At 34.0% G+C, this 17,549-nt stretch overlaps 3 protein-coding genes across 15 annotated transcripts; 2 read left to right on the forward strand and 1 right to left on the reverse strand.

The window, feature by feature from the left end:
- Window positions 612-2,335, forward strand: LOC109349128 (dof zinc finger protein DOF5.7-like). Its single transcript, XM_019589825.1, has one exon. The coding sequence runs from the start codon at window positions 1,024-1,026 to the stop codon at window positions 2,122-2,124; it is 1,101 nt and encodes a 366-aa protein (XP_019445370.1). The 5' UTR covers window positions 612-1,023; the 3' UTR covers window positions 2,125-2,335.
- On the reverse strand, window positions 5,742-12,298 carry LOC109349126 (kinesin-like protein KIN-14R). 13 transcript variants are annotated; one of them, XM_019589814.1, is made up of 21 exons: window positions 11,934-12,297; window positions 11,197-11,498; window positions 10,922-11,093; window positions 10,759-10,829; window positions 10,483-10,651; window positions 10,177-10,286; window positions 9,992-10,091; window positions 9,810-9,896; window positions 9,538-9,714; window positions 9,137-9,410; window positions 8,870-9,031; window positions 8,527-8,742; window positions 8,407-8,444; window positions 8,124-8,287; window positions 7,770-8,021; window positions 7,524-7,589; window positions 7,275-7,349; window positions 7,095-7,163; window positions 6,830-6,898; window positions 6,601-6,669; window positions 5,742-6,288 (listed from the first exon to the last, which is right to left on the reverse strand). In XM_019589814.1, the coding sequence occupies exons 1-21, from the start codon at window positions 12,025-12,027 to the stop codon at window positions 5,857-5,859; spliced, it is 3,168 nt and encodes a 1,055-aa protein (XP_019445359.1). In that variant the 5' UTR covers window positions 12,028-12,297; the 3' UTR covers window positions 5,742-5,856. The 13 variants fall into 13 exon arrangements, with proteins under 13 accessions (XP_019445359.1, XP_019445365.1, XP_019445364.1 ...); XM_019589820.1 differs by having other exon boundaries at window positions 9,137-9,293; window positions 9,538-9,627; window positions 10,483-10,666; XM_019589819.1 differs by having other exon boundaries at window positions 9,137-9,293; window positions 9,538-9,642; window positions 10,483-10,666.
- On the forward strand, window positions 12,751-17,037 carry LOC109349129 (probable glycosyltransferase At5g03795). Its single transcript, XM_019589826.1, has 5 exons — window positions 12,751-13,240; window positions 14,317-14,603; window positions 15,170-15,402; window positions 16,280-16,437; window positions 16,697-17,037. The coding sequence occupies exons 1-5, from the start codon at window positions 12,809-12,811 to the stop codon at window positions 16,796-16,798; spliced, it is 1,212 nt and encodes a 403-aa protein (XP_019445371.1). The 5' UTR covers window positions 12,751-12,808; the 3' UTR covers window positions 16,799-17,037.

Genomic DNA, 17,549 nt, shown 5'->3' on the forward strand with positions numbered 1-17,549 from the left:
GAGAAATATATAAATCAAAGTTCTATAGAAATTGACTCAAATATGGAAGAGTAGTGTTATATGTATAAATAAAATTGAACAAATTTTCTTACATTAAATCTCACTTACTTTTCATATTTTATTTTTACACTTACCTCAACATATCATCCATAAACAATAATTTACACCGAGTAAAGTCATTATAATTTAGGTCCACTAAAGTGCTTTTGGCTAAGATTTTTCCTATTATACACAAGTGTCAAAATCCGCAAGAAAGGTCCTGCATGTATGACAAAAAAGTTTGTTAAACATGTCCCAGCTGAGAAAGGAAAGACATTGTATATTTGTATATACTGATAAAATCAAAACAAAATAATAATCATGACTCACTAGCAAGCTCCTATTTGCACATTGCAGTACTACATGATGAAACATGATTACAATTGTCATTCATCTAACTGAAATATATGATAAATTATTAAGTAATTCAAAAAATAATGTTCTATATCTCATATCTTTTAAATTTATTTAATTTTAAATCATTAATAGTATCATTAATAATTACAGGGTGAGTTTGACTTCAAATCTGAACTTGTTTTCTGTCTAATAGCTTTGTTGGAGTGATGGATCATCTCATATGTTCATACTGCCACAACAGTTTTTTGGATCATCTACCCATTTTTCTTCTCTCTCACTCTTTAGCTCTCTTGTATAAATAATACAGTCTCTTTTTTCTAGTGACATTTGACCCTCTTTTTATTTCTCTCCATCTCTCTTCCTTACAATATATATGACACAGCTTTTCTTTATTTATTCTATTAGATCTGAAATAAAAAAGCCATTCACCCAACCTCATATCATTTTACAAAATCCCAAACACCCTCTTTAATTCAACACCTTCCCTTTTAATTCCTCTTCCTTTCCATTCATGATAGATGAAACCATTCAATTGGTGAGTAACTGAGTATCTTTGCTTCTGCAAAAGGAAACTCAAAAAAACTATCTTTCCTTAATTTGCTCTCTCATCACATATTCTCCTTCTCAATGATGATGTCACAAGATGATGAAACACCTCCAAAACCAGCAGCAACACCCAAAGACAACCATGAGAATAATAACCAACAAGGTTCTAATTCTGGTAGCAGGAAAAGTGGCACAGGCACAACAAGGCCACATGAACAAAGCTTGAAGTGTCCACGATGTGACTCACCAAACACCAAGTTCTGCTACTACAACAACTACAGCCTCACACAGCCAAGGCACTTCTGCAAAACCTGTAGAAGATACTGGACAAAAGGTGGCGCTTTGAGAAACGTTCCTATAGGTGGAGGGTGCAGGAAGAACAAGAAGGTTAAGTCTTCAAGGCTCTCATGTGATTCAATAGACTCTGGTGGTGGTACTTCCTCTTCAGATCACCACCACCACCACCTTGGTGGTGGCCTTAAGTTTCTTCATTCTCTTTCATCACCTCCTGTTCGTGATTTTCAACTTGGTGGTTTAACTTTACCATTCCTTCATCACCCTCCAATTCCATCCACTAATTCCATCTATAACAACAATCAGTTTTCTGCTTTTGGAGATGTTTCAAATGCTCCAAGTTTCAACCTTGATCCTTCTTCTGGTACCACCACCCCAAGTTCTAATTTGCTTGGTTTGAATTACCCTTTTAATGGTGCAAATGCTGCAATACAAGGTGGTATGAGTTCAATGAACCTTCATAACACCAACCTTGCTTCTTCTATTGAGTCTTTAAGTTCTATAAACCAGGACTTGCACTGGAAGCTTCAGCAGCAGAGGTTGGCTATGCTGTTTGGTGGAGAAAACCAGAAAGATGATAGTAACCTTGAGATTAACCAGACCCAGAGGCCTCAACCCATTTTGTTTCAGAACCTTGAGATTTCAAAGCCGGAGACTTTCCCTATTGGGGTTTCAAGAAAAGAAGGTCCAAGTGGTGGTGGAGGGGATATACCAACTGAGTGGTTCTTTGGGAATTCTTATGCTTCAGTGACAACAACTCCTACACCAACTACTACTGATGGTGGCGGTGGACATGGCAATGACAATGATAATGGTAACAATTGGAATGGTAATGTTCATGGTTGGGGTGATGTCAATGTGCACCAGCAATATAGTTCTTTGCCCTAACTAACTAGTTCAATGAGAAAAATAAAGAGGACTAATTAAGAGGTAGACCCTTTTTTATCTCGAAAGAAATTAATAGTCATTACTTTAGGTATATGATAGTTAATTATGTGCTTATCCAAAAAAATTTAATCATGTCTCTTGTTATTTAAGTTGGTTCTAAGGAACATATATGTAACAGATGGAAAAATTAAGATCAAAATGTTGTCATAAACTCTCCATTTCATGTTTTCATATTGACGCCCATCAATTTCAGGTAGATGTTAATTAGTTTTATATTAATTCTGAGTTCTTAATTAATATTGGATGAATCTGTTGTGCCCTCCATTTCTTTTGTTCATGTGGATCCAAATTAAGGATATGTCATCCTATTCGAATGAGAATAAACTGTTGTAAATATATGCTTCAACCGAGTGACTTTAAAGTTGTTCAAAACTGTTTGTAAGTAATTTAATTGAATCAGAGAGTTGTCTCTACTTGATCTCTTCTCTCTATGTGGCATTCTCATAGTTGGTGATAGTTTTACTATTTCCCTCAATATATCTTTGGGATCTGTGATGGAATTTTTGGACTGATGTTAGTTGAGATAGGGGGAGAATTTAATGCCATATCTTTGATTTGTTTTATGTTCAGTTGATATATCCTGAACGGCTGAACTTATACATAACACCACTGTCTCAGCGTGTCTCCCTCTCTCTGTGTGTCTATATAAGAGGACTGTGTCTCAGACTCTTCAGCTAGTACTGGATCAATGCAATCACACTAACACACGCAGTAGCTTACTGTAGCTTTTGCTGCTTGGCCTCTTCTTAGCCCTGCACTATCAAGCCCTATAGCCCTGATATCTCTCTCTCCCTCATATGTCTATCAAAGATTTTCTTATCTTATTTTCATTTGCAACAAATTTAGATTCAGGTTTGACAACTAGAAAACAAGGTCTGGGGTAGTTATATACAATTTTATCTCATAGTGAGAATGTTGTTTTTAAGATTTAAACACATAATTTTATAGACATTAAGTAACAATATTGACGTTTATTATTATTAAGCTGTTATTATTAAGCTGTTTCTATCTTGAGCTTATATCTAGCTAGATAGTGTTTATAAAGGTATTAAGGTGAGGTTGTTGCATCTATATAACAGTAAAACTTACATGCTTGTTAATTGGTTTATTATTTCTTAACTAATTAATAACAGTTAATTTTCTTATGACATGCTTTACTTTTTATGTTTTTTACACCGATCTATTGATTAAAAGGTTTTTATATTCGAATTATTATTCTAATAAGGAAAAATAGCACGAATTAAGAGTTAAGGCTAAAACTTTATTTTAATAAAATAGCACGAATTGACATGTTATAGATAATTAGGAATCAAATGTAAAAAGGTTGCAATAAAAAAAATAGTAAAATTATATTCATTGGTTGTCTATAACTCTATTCGTAATTATTAGTTACAGTGTGGGTGTGATTCGGGATGTCTGAAAAAGTGGTGTTTGAAAGTGAATTGAATGAAACACCGTTAACGTTTAAATATTGAGACATAAAAATATGGCATCTAAAGCTTAGGGTTCGGTGTTTTTGGTATAAGAAAAGAAAAAGTGTAATGTTTAGCTTTTTTGAGTGTTGGAGAATGAGCCCTTTCATCCGTGCTATTTGCCACTGAGCAACAACTCTCATTGCAATTCTGTATCATGTACAGTGAGCATTGCTTTTCTTCTTCGCTCTTCTCTTTATTCCTCACTTTCATTCTTTGCGGGAAAAACAAAATCTTATCAGACCCCACAAATGCTGAAAAGATTAGCCTTATTTATATATATATATATACTCTTCACTCCTTTATCCCCCACGTTAAAGAACTGTGTGTGCATGCAAAGTGTATTCTTTCTCTTGCTAATAAAGATCTTAATATCAAGATTTGTTGCATTTTTTGATAATGTTAAGGTCTCCAAAACCACATTGCCTTGGCTGCATTTTTTACAATAGTTAATAATTCTGATAAATGCAACATATATAAATGCAATCACAATTCAAAACTAATTAACTTTTTAGTGAAAGGTGATTCATATGGTTGTTTGTGCAATGTTTTAATCCTCATAAGAACTAATAAGATCTAAGCGGTCCTATATATTCGTCTTTAAGAATGCATGTTATAGTAGCAACATTTCTTCGGTTCATAATTCAAAAATAAAGGCCATTTCAATTGCACACACTTTGATATGCCCTCATAAAAAAAATCAAGCACATTTATTTATTTTATTCTTCTAAATATATTCTCTATATTTTAATATATGACTAGGCCACTTATCATATATATATATATATATATATATATATATATATATATATATATATATATATATATATATATATATATATATATATATATATATATATATATATATATATATATATATATATATGATAAGTGGCCTAGTCATATATTAAAATATAGAGAATATATTTAGAAGAATAAAATAAATTATATATATATATATATATGGCCACCTTTTGTTCTTATTTGACAAATAATTAAGTCCATGAAGGAATGGAGTAGTGAGTCATTTGTGTCCAAGTAAATTATAAGCTTAGTTCTTTTTGTAATTATGTGGGTTATGTTAAATGGGTCATGAGTCACGGCAAGAGAAAAGAGAATCATAAAAAAAGGAAGAGGGAACTTGGGAAAATGAAGAACAGTAGAAGAAGCTGCATGAGTAACGTGATATAGTTGAAGAGATAAACTTTTTGTTGTTGGACTATTGCGGTGTGTGGGAAACGGTCATTTTAGAATTTACTGCTGCAAGAACCTCATGACCAACATATATCTCCAATAACAATAGGTCAGGTGACATATTTCATCACTTACCTACATTCTTTCTTTCTTTCACTGCCTCACTATTCTAATACACATGATGTGAGTGAGACTAACTTGGATTAAGTTTGGATTTGAAGAATCTCTATCATACATATATCTTTGGCTTCATTAGCTTTTAGTTTTCTATTTTATTTTGATACATGAGCTTTGAAAGGAAAAAATACTTACATAAATGCATGACCTATACAAAAATTATTCAATTTATGTTCATTATTTAATATTTTGTATACATGATTTGCTAATATAGAGAAACATTTTTTCGGTTGGATCATGTACAAAAAGTATTGAATAAAAATACACTTTTATTCCTCTAGAAAACTGATTTCTAATTCAGCTTGTAAAAGTATTTTGGTACACAATACTAATCTAATATAACTAAAAAAATCAGACTTAATTGAGCCTCTTTTTGATTTTTCTTTTCTTCATAAACTTAACAATTACATCTATATTTTGCTAAAATTCATCTGGTGAATTTAGCAAGATCAAATTTATGTCATTTGGTACATAAACACATTTATCAAACTAATTAACAAAATCAGTTGAATCATTTATTCTCAAACTCTAATTGAGTTGCTCAAATAATTACCTGCCCTAGGTGAGAGTCAAACTTTTAATAATATGGCATTACATGATTGATGACCACATAAAATTACACTAACACTTTAACATAAGTCAAATTCTAAATAGAAACTTTTTATATCATGACAAGATAATACTAATATGATACAAGAAACTACACACAAATAGAAATAATCGTATTAGTATTTCTAACTAAAAAATCATTTAATCATAAGAAAAGAGATTTGTATATAAGAAATTACCCTATTTATTTGATCAATTGTTGTTAGAGGAGCTAGATCTACTATCTGTTCCAAAAAAAATTCTTACTATCCCTCTCTTCAATTCCTTGAATATCTCTGCTAGTGCTAGCTCTCTTGTGAGATAATGAAGGTTGAGTAGTAATGACTGACTTTGTTGTTGGCTTCACACCTCTACCTACCATAGGTGGACCAGATTTCCTTGTGACTTTTCTTTTGTGTAAAGGGGATGATGACATGACATAATTGTTCTCTATTTCATTGCTTCTCAAATCTCTTTTGATTCTTATCTGATGAGTAGAATCTTGATTTATGTGGCAGTTTGATGAGTTTGAACTCTTCAAAATATGAGGTTCAATCTCACTTAGACATTTCTCACTTGTTTTGCAGCCTTTGCCTATGTCAGGTGTGGCCTTTGCTGCTTCAACAAAACCATGACTTTGTTGCTCTCTGCACCTGTCCTCTAGTTCCTTCACCTGCCATCATCCCATTGCCACATAGATCATATCAACATAAAACACCTCACTCAACATTTGGCAGTTTAAAATTACTGTTATATATCTAGTTATTATGCAAAGGTCAAGTTCTGATAATAAACTATTGAAGTTAAACACTAATGTGACTGATAAAACATTATTAATAAAATATTGCAACATAAAAAGTAGTAAGCTGTTAAATTAAAAGCACACTAATCTATTACTCTTATTAACATGCCATAGTAAGCTTTTAAATGTGACTGATAAAATAGTATGCAACAAAAGAAAAAAATTTATTCTTTGAGTTCATACCCGTTGACGAAGCAAGGACAACTCTGAGCTCTGTTCCTGCTCCTTCAGTTTTTTCTCAAGATCCTTGACCTGAAGAAAATGAAACAATGAACATAAAAAGAGATGTTAATGATTACATCGATTTAATATGACAAACAGGCATAGCTCTAGTTATTGACAACCTTATCCTCTTCCGACCCTTGCAACTGAATAATATGCAATAGAAATAAATTTATTCTTTCAGAGCAACCTGTTCACGATAGAAGGACATTTCTGAACTCTGATCTTGCTCCTTCAGTTTTCTCTCAAGCTCCTTCACCTGAAAAATATAAAAAAATTAACATAAAAAGAGAAGTGTTGAATATATCCATTACCAAAAGGTGTAGAATATCATATTATACAGTCAACTCTAGCTACTGTCTGCAATATCTTTTAGAAAAGTAGAGAGTGAGACTCTGACCCTTGCAATTGATCGATAGTATGCACTAGAGATAATTTTCTTCTTTGAGAAATACCTGCTGACGATAGAAGAACAACTCGGAACTCTGATCCTGCTCCTTCAGTTTTCTCTCAAGCTCTTTCACCTGAAGAATATGAATAATGAAGCAATGAACATAAAAAGAGAAGTCATTAATTATAACTATTTAGCAAAAGATGAATATCATATTATACAGACAACTGTAGTTATTGTCAACCTTTTGTTTTAGAATGGCAGGCTGAGACTCCGAACCTTGCAACTGATCTTTCAGCTTCTTTTCCAGCTTCAACACCTGCTTACGAAGAAGGATTGATTTAACTTATCACTCAAACAAAAAAGTGTAAACTTTTCTCCAATAATCCATTTCTGCCTTCATCTAATATGATAATACATGTTGATGCTAAGATTGCGCCAAGATGAATAGAAGAAAGTGGAGGAAGCAGTTTTCCCGAAGTAAAAGACAAACCTTCTGCTGATAATTTGCTGTCTCTGACTGCAATTGTTCATTCAGACTTTTCTCTAGATCTTTCACCTTCATTAGAAGTATGTGCCTAGTTAGATGTGAATGTAGAATGCCCCAGCAACTTACCGAGCAACAGAATTTTGGAGCTCAGAAACCGAAAGACCAAAACCATGCTAAATAACCGGTGTTACTAGCAAATAAATAACAGATGAGCCACAAATCAAGTAGCATTCCAAAATAGAAAGCAACCTTTTGTTGGAGAGTACTACAGGTTTCTTCTTTTACTTTCAATTTGTCTGATAATTGGGAAATTTGTTTCTCTGACTGATTCTGCATGGCTGTCTTCAACTCAATCTGGCCTTCAAGTTCGTTAATCATTTCGTGTACATTTTTATGAATATTATCCTTGCCTTTAGCCTTACTCTCCACACTTTTCAAATTTTCTTCTAGCTTCCGTATGGATTCATCTTTAATTCTGCACTCGCTCCATGCTTTTTCAAGCTATGCCAATGTGTAAAAAGGAAGAAAACATAAATATTTATGTAGAACACAGTGAAATAGAAAATAAATTTGGTTGTATTCCAGTAAGGATCGGCATCCTACCATTGCTTTCACCTTTTGAAGTTCACCTGTGTTGATTTGCTTCTTAACAGGACCTAACTCAATGCCCCTCACTCTTGTTGCAAAGTTAAGTGAGCTCAGGGTCTCACTTACGTCCTGTTCCAACGGGCTGATTTGTACAAACATCAAAGTTTTGGAGTCACCTACTGCAGTGTAACAATAAATGTACCATCAAAGTTACCAACATATGATTGCAGAAGCTACATCTTCCTTCTCAAATCAAGAAACATAAACAGAAGCAGAAACTGAACTAAACCAGACATACCCAATGAGTCTTGAAGTAAATGTGTCAATTTCGAGTTCCTGCAATCCAAAATGAAATGGAGTCATTAAACTTATGTTACATGTTATTGTGGGCTAAGGGTAAAGAGAAGGGTGGATATACCTATATGGAATGTGGCTACTTTTGGCTGCTAAAGCTGATATCACATCCCCAAGGGCTGAAAGAGATCTGTTGATATTTTGTGCTTCCTTAAGCCGCTCCCCTTGTACATCCGTCCTTGCAAGTTTCTCACTACCTGCCAAATCTACAAGCCAAAGTTTGCTCTTGGTACACTCGCCACTCATCAAATTCTTAGCCCTTACCATTATACAAAGTATGCTGTAAAAGAAACAAGCAATCATTAAAAGGTAAAGAAAAAGAAAACCTCATTGATTAGAGGTGTTAGACATATATTAGAAAGCTTCTCATAATAATGAAAGAGTAAGAGAATGCAAGAGCTAGGTACCAGTGAGATCGACTGCTATGCTCATTGATGTTATTACTTCTAACTGCTCTAGCATTACTTCCAGCCTGCAGTACATTCCACACTTCACTAATGTTATCAACCTTGGCGTCTATAACACCAGGAACAGGATGAGATCCTTCAGAGGCTTGTTTTATCTCCAATCTGATATAACCATTTTAAGAGAAATCATTCCAGCTACATCAATTTTCTGACTAGGCTAATATGGCAGAATGTTCATACAAATCAATGACAAAAAATAGAAATTACCTTTTTGATGTTGGTCCTGTAGCCAATAGGTCTCTGATTTGTTCATTATAAACCTCAAGCACACTAACAGATATGTCATATGCAAATGTTTCACTCCTTTCCTTGCTAATTTTAAACAAGAGCTCAAGAGTCCTGTAATTTACTCCTCTATTATGTTCTATGCCCTCCATGGTAAATGTCTTTCCTGATCCTGTTTGCCCGTAGGCAAAGATGCAACAATTGTAGCCATCTAACACAGAGATTGCCATTGATGACACATCAGCAAAAATATCAACTGTTCAAAACAAAGCAAACACTGTCATTTAGAAAACTTCCAATTGTGTTAATAATATGAATCATGCACTAATATAAAAAACAGCAATGGTCATTAACATTTATTGTATTACACTACACATATCTACCTTGATCATCTTTTGGTGTACAAACTCTGTCAAATCTGAATGATTTTTTAGTGGAGCCACTTGTCAAAATTCCTAGGCATCCATCCTGTGCTGCATCAAAATCCACTACTGTTGAACAACCAGCTGATATTTCAACCTTATTCAATGGACGACAACGGCAGAAAACCCTAATGTTCCCTATTATTCATAAATAAGCAGATTAGTGTCTTTGACTTATAATTCTCTTCAAATTGGAAAGAAGTCACTAATAGTAAGTAAACATGAGTACATACCTTTAGCCTCTTGAACTTCATTGAAGAGCTTCTTTCTCTGTGTCATCTCTTCATTGTACTTCACTTTGAGATCTTCACACTGCTTAACTGCAAAGTATATTTTAGCCGCTTTAGATAATCCATACCAGTTCAAAGTCTAAAAAGTTAAGCAAAATGGAGATTAAATAATAACTCAAGCATACCCAACCCCTGAACTGCAAAAACCATCTTATTTAATTCAGGAATTGAATCAACACATTCATGCGCTTCAAAGGAAAGTTGACAATAGTCACTTTTCATCAACTGCAAAAAAAAAAAGGAGCAGAAACTCTTAATGTAATTTTATTTTTTCTAAAAAAACTTAGAAGATAACCCCCCTGAATTTTACCTTTACTTTTTCCTGCAAACTGCTAATTGCTTCTGCCCATTTTTTCTTGTCAAGTTCATACCTGCTAGAAATACTCCTCAGGTCTTCGGCTTGTTTCTCCAAAGTTTGATCTGCAAGAAGTTGACTATAGAATTAGGAACGCTTTAGCCTAGGAGCAAAAACATTCGAAATTGATAAGGTGCTAGCAAATGAAATATACATGTTGAAATTGTCAATAAATCTTATTAGCGGAATTGAAACCAAGTTTTTTTTGTTGAAGAATCTAATTTTCATGCTCTTCTTGAAGGAAAAACATGCAAAACATACCAATAGTGAGCAACTTAAATGTTACTTTGTCTAATTCCATTTGGGTTGCTTCCAATTGCTCATTCGTTGTAGTTAATGACATCCATGCCTCATAGCATTCTTTTGCTTTTAGCTCACATTGCATAGTAAGCTCTCTAATCTTGTTCTCATATTTTGAAGTATATTTTGTCTGCATAATTTTCTTCTGAAACATTACAATGAAAAGCAGGGAAAGTAAAATTTTATGAGTCTATGACACTTCAAAATGCCACTTATCAACTAGGTTGTGCTTCTAACCTGTGATGAAGGAATTTCAATCTCCGTTGCACAGTAGTTACATTTAATGTAATCACTTGTAACTTGTGGAACTGTTTTAACAATGACAAAGCACACAGCAAGTTGTTAAGTGGCATCTATGCCATGGGAAATTAATCAAGTACTGAAAACAGAAATGAAGTACCTGACACCTTTGTTGTTTTCGTTACGCAAATCCCACTGACCAGTGGGCTTCCATTTATACTTTCAAATCTTATGAGTATTACTCCATCATCCTTCACATGCACCCTTGAATCGATAAACTGTACTGGTTTATTGGCTCCAACAACCGCAAAGGTATCTAATTCAGACAGAACCTGGCATATTATTTCAATAAAAAGGAGTTGAAGGTTTTATTCTATAAATTTGTCAAATGTAAAAAGCTTATAAAAACAGTCCAGGTTGTGTGCCAAAGCTTACCTTTTCTTCTTGGATGTATACATTGAATACCCTCATTCCTTTTGGCCCATTTGTGTTAATGATCTCTACAAAATGAAGATCAATAACATAGTTTCCGGGAGGAATATTTTCAAACCTATAACAAAAATTTCCTAACCGAGCTGATTGATACATAAACAGGTAATCTCCAGCACCCACTATCTGTTCATCGGTACGAAAAACATTCCCACCATCAAAACAGGTGTCACCCAGGAAAGTTATTTCACCATCTGCTTCATTAAAAGCTTCACCACCCGCATTCACAAACATGAAATACTCTCCATCTGCTGCTTCGAAATACAAGATATCAGAAGCAATCACTTGATCCTCCAAATAACTACCTAACTTTAAACCTTGAGCCCTTCTTTAATTCTTGGTTTGCTTTTTCATGGAACTCAAAGTTCAAAGAGTTGGTCTAAAATACCCCCTTAACAGATTAGTGTTACATTTCCGAACTAATTGCAGTAGCATACTGCTTAAGCCTACACCAGCATCTTAAACCCCCAATTAACTCTAATTACTCTTCAATTGCATTTGCAGAACAATATTAGAGGCAAAAGGAGTAGATATGTATTATAGTCTGTGAAATCAAAACACAATTCTGAAAAATAAAAGCGAGTACAACAAAAAAATCCTTAGAAAGAGGGGCAATGAAACCTCTCTTGATCAAATAATAAACCCTGCGCATGATTAAAAAATGAAATTTTAGAGATTCTAACCCGAGTTATCAGGTCTTGTAAACCCAGATGGGATCAATCTTGAACTTGAGTCGCAAACCATAGAATCCAGCAAGGAATCATTGGAGTCTTCCATTACAGAATCCCTGTGCTGTGAGATAAGGGGTTGTAAAAAAGATGGAGTCTTGGAAACAAAGAAGGAACTGTGGTGTTAAGAGAGATAGCGAAAGAGTTGTTTGTGATAGAAAGAATGTTTGAGGAGCAGAGAGTGCTACCAACTTTGCTGTGGAATGAAATAGACCAAATTTGAATTTCGTTACCGTTGGATGTTTCAATTCACTCACAGTTAAACTTCTTCCTTTCATTTCCTTTTTCCTTTCTAGGTTCAATGAAAACATTTCAAGCTAATTTTTTCAATTTCAAATCTGACACATGCAACAGAATTTATAACGTCCAGGATGAACCTTTCAAAGATACAGACGAACAAATCTCTATAATTAATAATATACTATCTTCTTTCACTTTTTTCAACTAAATTGCAATCCATATTATTTTATTTTTCACTATTAAATATTGGCAAATCTAATCATTTTTAGAGTTTTCAATAATTTCTATACAAATAGTTATATGTATATATACTCATCTATCAATATATTTTTAATTTTTCTCTTTTTAATAATAATGATTTTCCATATATCACATACACCAAAAAAAATACAACATATTAATTATAAGTACACATGGAAACAGCATGGAGTGATCTATAGTTAGTTTTATAATTACATTTTCGATAGATCCAAGAATTCACTATTGAATAATAAAAAATAAAAAAGGAAGTCACATAAACAAAAGAATCACATCACATCAAAGATTAACATCTGGTTTCTCTTTCAACTCTTGACACCCTCTGAATCCAAATGCTGACGTCAGGGAAGCAATCCCTTCAAGTGTTCTCTCTACGAGGCTCACTCCTCACCCTCGCAATCCTCACTCTTCTTTCCTTCACCTACCTCTCTCTCAAATACTCCACTCCTTCCTCCTCTTCTTCTCAGGTAACGTTAGGCAATGAACTCATTACAAAAGAAGACGGTGAAGAGTTGTTGGATATCTATCACTCGCCGCGCGTGTTCAATTTGAATTTCGCTGAGATGGAGAACAACTTCAAGGTATATATATACGAAGACGGTGATCCCAAAACGTTTTATCAGACGCCTAGGAAGCTCACGGGGAAGTACGCGAGTGAAGGCTATTTCTTCCAGAACATTCGTGAGAGTCGATTCCGTACTCTTGATCCAGATCAGGCACACCTCTTCTTCATTCCGATCTCATGTCATAAGATGCGTGGCAAGGTATCTTTGACCTTTACTTAACTGATTCTTTCACATTTTTAGTGTTGCTGTTGAGATCTCACATGATTGTTGCATTTCTTGGGGTTCTTGTGTTGGTACCAATTGATATCTTTGGTGATGGCAATTAACTTTTTAAATGATTTATAGAGTAAACTTAATGTTGTAGACACCAAAATGTTGTGTCCGATCAGTACACACGTTAGAAAAGGTAATATTATGAATGAGTGCATTAAAGAGAAGGTTGAGGCAACAAGGAAAGTTGGGAGAGTCTCTCATCGGCGGTTTGAGCATGTGTGAAGAACACTTGTTGAAGCTCTACTGAGGAGAGTAGATCAGGTGTAGCCGTGTAGGGTAGTCGAATAGCTAGAGGTAGAGGGAGATTATAGGCAGAACTGTTAAAAAATGATTTAGATTCAAATAGTTTGTATCTAGACCTGATTTATATAGGACATTATGGTGTCATATGATCCATCATTCCATATAACTGATCTCACCTCGTGGGAAAATGCTTTGTTGTTGGTTTTTATACAAGGTGTAGGGAAATGATAGAATGTTAGAGCTTTTGTGTATGACAGGCACTATTAGTAACTAGTAACTCTTTTTTTTAAGGATTCTTAACGAGTCTGTGTTGGAAGGGTTTTCGTTGGTGGATGATTATGGATTTGAAGCATTCTGCATTTAGCCATCACCTCCTTCCCCCTCAAGTAGGAGTTGGGGACTTAAACATTCATTTTTAAAGTGCTCTTACGAATTGTGATTATTGTCGAAAGTTAAGTCATTGTAGAAGATGAGCATATCATAGTTTTTTTGTCTTTCAAGCTATTGCCTATGTCTAAAGTTAAGCCATTGTAGATCTTTTTTCTAGTATTTGCCTTTTGAGATTATGTTTTCTCCATCAGCTTCAACATCATAGGACAACATGATTGCAACTGATAATTCATGATGTGTTACTATGGTACTGTCGGTTCTAAACAAAAAAGCAAATACTAGAAAAATGATCTATGTTGTTTATTAAGCCTGGATGGTTAATAGCTGCTTCTAGGTAGAGTTCATTCTCATCCTTGTATATTATGCAGGGTACATCTTATGACAATATGACCATAATTGTCCAAAGTTATGTGGAGGGCTTAATATCCAAGTATCCGTATTGGAACAGAACCTTGGGTGCTGATCACTTCTTTGTCACTTGTCATGATGTTGGTGTAAGGGCAACAGAAGGGCTTCCATTACTTGTAAAGAATTCCATTCGAGCGGTGTGCTCTCCCAGCTACGATGTTGGATTCATTCCACACAAGGATATTGCTCTCCCTCAAGTATTACAGCCATTTGCTCTTCCAGCTGGCGGGAATGATATAGAAAACAGGTAAGAATTTCAAGTTATATGCTCTTCCCACTTAGAATTTTCAAGAATCGTCTGTTAATCTTGTCATGGCCACTTGATAGAAGTTTCACAAATTATTTAATATTCGGCAAAATTTATAAACACACGTATCTTGAACTTGGTCACAACTCACAAGTCACAACCCACTGGACTTCAGTTTCTTTAAGAATCTACAATTGCAATTCACTTGAAAGTTTTCTGGTAACCTGGGTTAGCATTATCTATACTGTGGAGCACACACTACTTGTGAAGACATGAAAAATGTTGGTGTTTTTTGCAGCCTATAATCTCTATATTGCTACAAGATGCTTTGTTTCAGCATTTCTATCCCAGCCAAGAACCTTATTTTAAATACATATTATTGTTTTCATGTAAAAGGTGATAGAGAATTCAGTATTTCAAACAATAGAATTAATAGAGATGCCAAGATAAATATATAAAAATTGCTGGTACATTGATATATTAGTTTGTTCTGCAAGATCAATAGGCAATGGTCTTGCATACATATTTGTTTCATTCTGAAAATTTGATAAAAATGTGCTTTGCAGGACTGTTCTTGGATTTTGGGCTGGTCATCGTAACTCTAAAATTAGAGTTATTCTTGCACGCGTATGGGAAAATGATACAGAACTAGATATTTCAAACAACAGAATTAGTAGGGCAGAAGGGCATCTGGTATACCAAAAGCGATTTTACAGAAGTAAGTTTTGTATTTGTCCTGGAGGCTCACAGGTTAATAGTGCTCGAATTGCTGACTCTATCCATTATGGATGCATCCCTGGTAAGACTCATTGTTTCTGATTACCCCCTGCCCTTAATTTTTTAGTTGGATATTAAACATCTGAAAGCTGCATGCCTATGTGACAATGCAAGTATAAGTAAATTGAATACTTATTGCGTAACGGTTTTTCACTTTTCACTGATATTTCATGAATGATTTGAAATGGCTAGGTATACCTTGCATTTATCTTAAATTGGTGTTAGATGCATGGGCTCCTTTGTGTTTATGTTAAACTATGAGGTCTATCTACTAAGAAACATTTGCGGACTTTCTTCATCTCTAGACTGACTAAAATGTTGTTTCTTTTGGAACCTTGGAGAATGGAATTCTAATATTGAGATATGATACAATAGCGTCTATAATATGGTGGTTTGATAATCAATTAATAAGCAGGTTTCAAGTATATAGTTCAATTTGGAAAGGCAGATTCTGTAAGTGGAATGAACAACAGGTGCAATTTTTTATTATTTGAGGGGTAGGTTAGATTCTGAAATACGAATGCCTTAGGATCAAATGTAGGATCTTTACTCATATTATATCCCTCCAAGTACATTAGCTGTCATGAAGTAGTGGAGGGTGATAATGCAGCTCAAATTCAACATAGAACTCACCTGAATAGATTACATTTTCACTTTAGGCCTTCAACCCAAGTTTTTTGCTACACCTCAGACATGACCGTTGACACAGTTACTATTTGGCCAATATGCTTGCTCTGGATCTCAAAGTAGTTAAGGATATTATGAGTTATAGTTGAATTGCAACTAGTTCAATGAAATATTGTTACATCATATAATTGACTTTGATGTTCTGACTTTTGATATGCGTGTGCTTATCTCTAGTCAACCTTGTAATTGAAGCTGTTAATGTTGTTTTGCAGTAATATTGTCAAATTACTATGATCTTCCTTTTAATGATATTCTTGACTGGAGAAAATTTGCTGTTGTACTCAAGGAAAGTGATGTGTATCAGCTTAAAGAAATCCTCAAAAGAATACCCCATGCTGAGTTTGTTGCGCTTCATAATAATTTAGTAAAGGTAGAAATCCTATTATTAGAATCTATTTATTTAATGAAGTGTTTTATTTTATCACATCTTATATCGTGTTGCATTAGAACATGCTTGTTGCTTCCTATGCTGATGCACATCCTATTAACCAGTAGTAGAACAGCAATACGTAAACTTAATAATAAATAGAGATTAAGAAAATAGACCCATGAGAATTTTCAATTGTCAATTGAATTATTTGTTCATGTGGTTGAACTCACTAGAAAGTTGTGTATTGTTCTTCTATCAGGTTCAGAGACACTTCCAATGGAATACATCCCCTATCAGATATGATGCTTTTCATATGGTTATGTATGATCTCTGGTTACGCCACCACACCATCCAATACTGATAGATGGTATTAGTAAGACTCACTGTTGTTTTGTATACACCCTACAGTTTTAGCTGCCTAGAGCACTGTATATAGCTACATCAACAATTCTTTATATAGCAGCTGGTTTTGGTAATATTCTTGCACCCGCATTATTCCTTTATTTATTTGCTGTAAGAGTCTTGTTGATATTACTAGGTCGAGGATATTAAATTATTATGCAAGGTGCAATTGTTAGTTGTTCAACAACCACACTTTAAGTATCTCAAACTGGGTTGGTTTTGCTTTCAACTATAATAACTGAATCATAGTATCTTGATCTAAATTAAGAGTCTAATGTTTATGAACTGATAGTAAATTTTTTACACGGCTGGTACATTAAGTCAATAATGTGTTAGTTTAACACATAAATGATAGATGATACGATAACAATGTAAAGAATCTTATACTTGCATTGCCTAGGCTATTTTCTCGGTTTGACAACTAAATCATAGTAAGTGTCAACTATATGAATTGGAGGTTGAATTTATTTTCAAAAAGGAAAATGATATATCATTCTACTAATCCTCTATCCATTAAAAAGTGACATATATCACAAGGTGATACTTTATTTATTAGTGATTGGTTTACAAGTGATATGTGTCATTCTTGTGGATGAGTATTTAGTGGGAGGATTTAGTATTACTCTACAAAAAAAAGAGGTTGAGTTTAGGTTATTGGAAAATTGATCTGCTATATATGATATATTGAATTGTATAATGAGTTTAAAATC

This window comes from Lupinus angustifolius, chromosome LG06 (genome assembly GCF_001865875.1).
Source record: "Lupinus angustifolius cultivar Tanjil chromosome LG06, LupAngTanjil_v1.0, whole genome shotgun sequence".
In the NCBI taxonomy this organism is placed as follows: Eukaryota; Viridiplantae; Streptophyta; class Magnoliopsida; order Fabales; family Fabaceae; genus Lupinus; species Lupinus angustifolius.

Bases quoted from the DNA above. Each gene is read 5' to 3' on its own strand.
- LOC109349128 (XM_019589825.1), top strand. From the start codon at position 1,024: ATGATGATGTCACAAGATGATGAAACACCTCCAAAACCAGCAGCAACA.
- LOC109349126 (XM_019589811.1), bottom strand. From the start codon at position 12,027: ATGGAAGACTCCAATGATTCCTTGCTGGATTCTATGGTTTGCGACTCA. The intron at 10,092-10,176 runs GTAAAATTCAGG...TTTTTTTTGCAG, and splicing joins GTTTGCAGGAAAAAGTAAAG to TTGATGAAAAGTGACTATTG. The intron at 7,590-7,769 runs GTTGCTTTCTAT...CTTCTAATGAAG, and splicing joins GTAGTACTCTCCAACAAAAG to GTGAAAGATCTAGAGAAAAG.
- LOC109349129 (XM_019589826.1), top strand. From the start codon at position 12,809: ATGCTGACGTCAGGGAAGCAATCCCTTCAAGTGTTCTCTCTACGAGGC. The intron at 15,403-16,279 runs GTAAGACTCATT...GTTGTTTTGCAG, and splicing joins CCATTATGGATGCATCCCTG to TAATATTGTCAAATTACTAT. The intron at 16,438-16,696 runs GTAGAAATCCTA...TTCTTCTATCAG, and splicing joins TTCATAATAATTTAGTAAAG to GTTCAGAGACACTTCCAATG.